This window comes from Chiloscyllium punctatum, unplaced genomic scaffold (genome assembly GCF_047496795.1).
Source record: "Chiloscyllium punctatum isolate Juve2018m unplaced genomic scaffold, sChiPun1.3 scaffold_1639, whole genome shotgun sequence".
In the NCBI taxonomy this organism is placed as follows: Eukaryota; Metazoa; Chordata; class Chondrichthyes; order Orectolobiformes; family Hemiscylliidae; genus Chiloscyllium; species Chiloscyllium punctatum.
This window is the reverse complement of record NW_027311373.1, coordinates 8607-12500: the sequence shown is the minus strand read 5'-3', so window position 1 is coordinate 12500 and position 3894 is coordinate 8607. Positions and strand designations below refer to the sequence as shown.

General features: G+C 65.5%; 1 protein-coding gene across 1 annotated transcript; it reads right to left on the bottom strand.

Annotated features, from left to right (window-relative positions):
- Positions 1–2296: 2296 nt before the first annotated feature.
- LOC140475428 (leukotriene B4 receptor 2-like) lies at positions 2297–3519 on the bottom strand (the record flags this gene model as incomplete). The annotated part of the gene is given in 2 exon segments (XM_072567783.1): positions 2297–2406; positions 2409–3519. Coding segments are annotated over 2 exon segments (1221 nt in total), but the record flags the coding sequence as incomplete, so codon positions are not given.
- Between the last annotated feature and the right edge of the window lie 375 nt (positions 3520–3894).

The following is a 3894-nucleotide window of genomic DNA, read 5'->3' as shown; positions in this document are numbered from 1 at the left end:
CAGTCCCCTTTCGGCATAAAACAAAATGAAACAGTCCTCGAACTTCACGGGACCTCGTCAATCCCGAGTCTCTGCCCTCTCCGAGATCCCCGGGTCTCTTCCCGAGTCCTTTCCTGCCGGATTCCACGGGAACGGATCCCATTCGGCCAAGCGGCTGCCTTGGAATTTCTCCCCGAGCGAGATGGTCAGATTGACGGTTCGATCTCCGACCGTTCACCCCTCTCCGACAGGTTGCCCCCCCCCCCCCCCCCCCCACCGTCTCTCTCTCGGAGTTCGCTTTCCGACCTGATCCGAAGACGGAGTTGTTTCGGAACGGAGGGGTCAAAGGGCAGCCGGGCGCTGCCCTCCCTCAGTAAGAGCCTGATTATTCCTCGTTCTCCCAAGGGTCCGGGGAGCGGGGGGGGGGGGGGCGGGCAGCGTCGGCTCGTGGGATCTGCTGCGCGTCGCTGTAAACCCACCCAGGGTCACGGGGTCGGGCAAGGGTCACGGGATCCACTGAGGGTCACGGGGTCGGACAAGGGTCACGGGGTCGGACAAGGGTCACGGGATCCACTGAGGGTCATGGGATCCGATGAGGGTCATGGGATCGATGAGGGTCAAGGGATCCACTGAGGGTCATGGGATCGATGAGGGTCAAGGGATCCACTGAGGGTCATGGGATCGATGAGGGTCATGGGATCTGAAGAGGGTAAGGGGTTCCACTGAGGGTCACGGGGTCTGTCGAGGGTCAAGCGATCCACTGAAGGGTCACGGGATTCTCTGAGGGTCATGGGATGCACTGAGGGTCATGGGATCTGAAGAGAGTCATGGGTTCGACAGAGGGTCACAGAATCTGATGAGGGTCAAGGGATCCACTGAGGGTCATGGGATCGACGAGGGTCATGGGATCTGACAAGGGTCACGGGGTCTGATGAGGGTCACGGGGTCTGACGAGGGTCAAGCGATCCACTGAAGGGTCACGGGATCCACTGAGGGTCATGGGATCGACGAGGGTCATGGGATCTGACAAGGGTCACGGGGTCTGATGAGGGTCACGGGGTCTGACGAGGGTCAAGCGATCCACTGAAGGGTCACGGGATCCACTGAGGGTCATGGGATCTGAAGAGGGTCAAGGGATCGATGAGGGTCATGGGATCGACGAGGGTCATGGGATCGACGAGGGTCATGGGATCTGAAGAGGGTCAGGGGTTCCACTAAGGGTCATGGGATCTGACGAGGGTCACGGGGTCTGACGAGGGTCAAGCGATCCACTGAAGGGTCACGGGATTCTCTGAGGGTCATGGGATGCACTGAGGGTCATGGGATCTGAAGAGAGTCATGGGTTCGACAGAGGGTCACAGAATCTGATGAGGGTCAAGGGATCCACTGAGGGTCATGGGATCGACGAGGGTCATGGGATCTGACAAGGGTCACGGGGTCTGATGAGGGTCACGGGGTCTGACGAGGGTCAAGCGATCCACTGAAGGGTCACGGGATCCACTGAGGGTCATGGGATCGACGAGGGTCATGGGATCTGACAAGGGTCACGGGGTCTGATGAGGGTCACGGGGTCTGACGAGGGTCAAGCGATCCACTGAAGGGTCACGGGATCCACTGAGGGTCATGGGATCTGAAGAGGGCCAAGGGATCGATGAGGGTCATGGGATCGACGAGGGTCATGGGATCGACGAGGGTCATGGGATCTGAAGAGGGTCAGGGGTTCCACTAAGGGTCATGGGATCTGACGAGGGTCACGGGGTCTGACGAGGGTCAAGCGATCCACTGAAGGGTCACGGGATTCTCTGAGGGTCATGGGATGCACTGAGGGTCATGGGATCTGAAGAGAGTCATGGGTTCGACAGAGGGTCACAGAATCTGATGAGGGTCAAGGGATCCACTGAGGGTCATGGGATCGACGAGGGTCATGGGATCTGACAAGGGTCACGGGGTCTGATGAGGGTCACGGGGTCTGACGAGGGTCAAGCGATCCACTGAAGGGTCACGGGATCCACTGAGGGTCATGGGATCGACGAGGGTCATGGGATCTGACAAGGGTCACGGGGTCTGATGAGGGTCACGGGGTCTGACGAGGGTCAAGCGATCCACTGAAGGGTCACGGGATCCACTGAGGGTCATGGGATCTGAAGAGGGCCAAGGGATCGATGAGGGTCATGGGATCGACGAGGGTCATGGGATCGACGAGGGTCATGGGATCTGAAGAGGGTCAGGGGTTCCACTAAGGGTCATGGGATCTGACGAGGGTCAAGCGATCCACTGAAGGGTCACGGGATTCTCTGGGGGTCAGTGGGGCTCGGGACTAGGTGATGTCATGGTGCTCTCTCTCTCTCTTCCCCCCCCCCCCCTCCCCCCCTCTGCCCCCCCCCGTTGCCGAAGGGAATGGGAGTGAGGCGTTGGTGGGGAAGGGGGGGGAGCCGGTCACTGGGGGCCGGAGAGGGGCTGGGCGGGGCCGGGAGCAGAGGGGGCGGGGCTCCCCCCCCCCACCACGGCCGCCGCCGCCCCCCGGGCGGAGCCCCGCCCCCCGGCTGCCCCCTCCCCCGTGGTGCCGTCGAAGACCCGGCCCAGGAGGCGGGGCCCGGAGCCCCCCAGCAGCCGCAGGCTGGCGAAGGCGTACAGGGCCGGGTTGACCCCGGAGCTGACGAAGGCCAGGGCGGTGACGCCAGGCCGCCCCTCCTGCAGCCTGCCCCACAGGCCGCACCGGCCCCGGGCCCGGGCCCAGGCCTGCGCCAGGTTGACCGCGTGGTACGGCAGCCAGAGCAGGCCGAAGGCCGTCACCACGGCGACGATGAGGCCGCCCAGCCGGCGGGCCCGCCCCCCGCTGCCCGGCCCCCACCTCAGGCTCCGGGCCTGGGCCGCCACCAGCCCGTAGCTGGCCAGCAGCGTCCCGTAGGGCACCAGGAAGCCGCAGACCGTCTCGGTGATGTAGTGGAAGAGCTCGTCGCTGGGCCGGGGGTGCTGGGGTTCGCACAACCTCCCCCTCAGCAGGGGGGCCCGCACCACCTGCCGGTAGTAAGGGGCAGGCGCGGCCAAGATGGCCGCCAGCAGCCAGAGGCCAACCAGCAGCCTCTTGACGTGGGCCGGGCGGCGGAGGCGGGCGGCCAGCAGGGGGCGGGTGACGGCCAGGAGGCGGTCCAGCCCCATGGCGGTCAGCAGCAGGACGCTGGCGTACATGTTGAGGCAGCAGACGTAGTGCAGGCACTTGCAGGCCGCCAGGCCGAACTCCCAGTCCCGGCGCGCCAGGAAGCGGATCCAGAAGGGGGCGGTCAGGAGGGTGACCCCGTCCGCCACCGCCAGGTGGAGCACCAGCAGGGCGGTCACCTGCCCCGGGCCCCCAGGCCGGCCCCGCCGCCGCCGACCCCCCCGCAGCAGCAGGGCCCACACCACGTAGGCGTTGCCCGGCAACCCCAGGGTCAGGGCCAGGGCCAGCACGACGCAGCCCAGGACGGTGCCCCGGGTCGAGCTCAGCAGGTCGTCCGAGGACACGCCGTCGCAGCTCCCGTTGACCGGGCCGGCCGTCCTGTTCTGCAAAAAAGGGGGAGACGGAGTGAGAGGTCAGAGAGGGCGTTCCCCCGGAGTGAGGGGGCGTCGATCGCAGGGCCTCACGCGGGGGCGCGAAACCACTGGTGAAAGGGGGTTTGGCTGGGGGACGCTGTGGGGCAACGAGGGGGAGGGAGTGGACGCCCCTCGGGACTGAAGGGGGTTGGTGGGGGGGGGGGGGTGGCGATATCGGAACTTTCGCTTCACCTCCCCCGCTCCCCAGCCCCACCGCTTCCCAGCGTATAGCCAGCGCTCAGTGCTTGACATGTCAGGTCAGGCTTGGGGCTTGGTGTGGGATTGTGGGCCTAGCGTGGGAATTGGGGGGGGGCGAGTGTGGGAATGGGGCCGAGTGTGGGAATG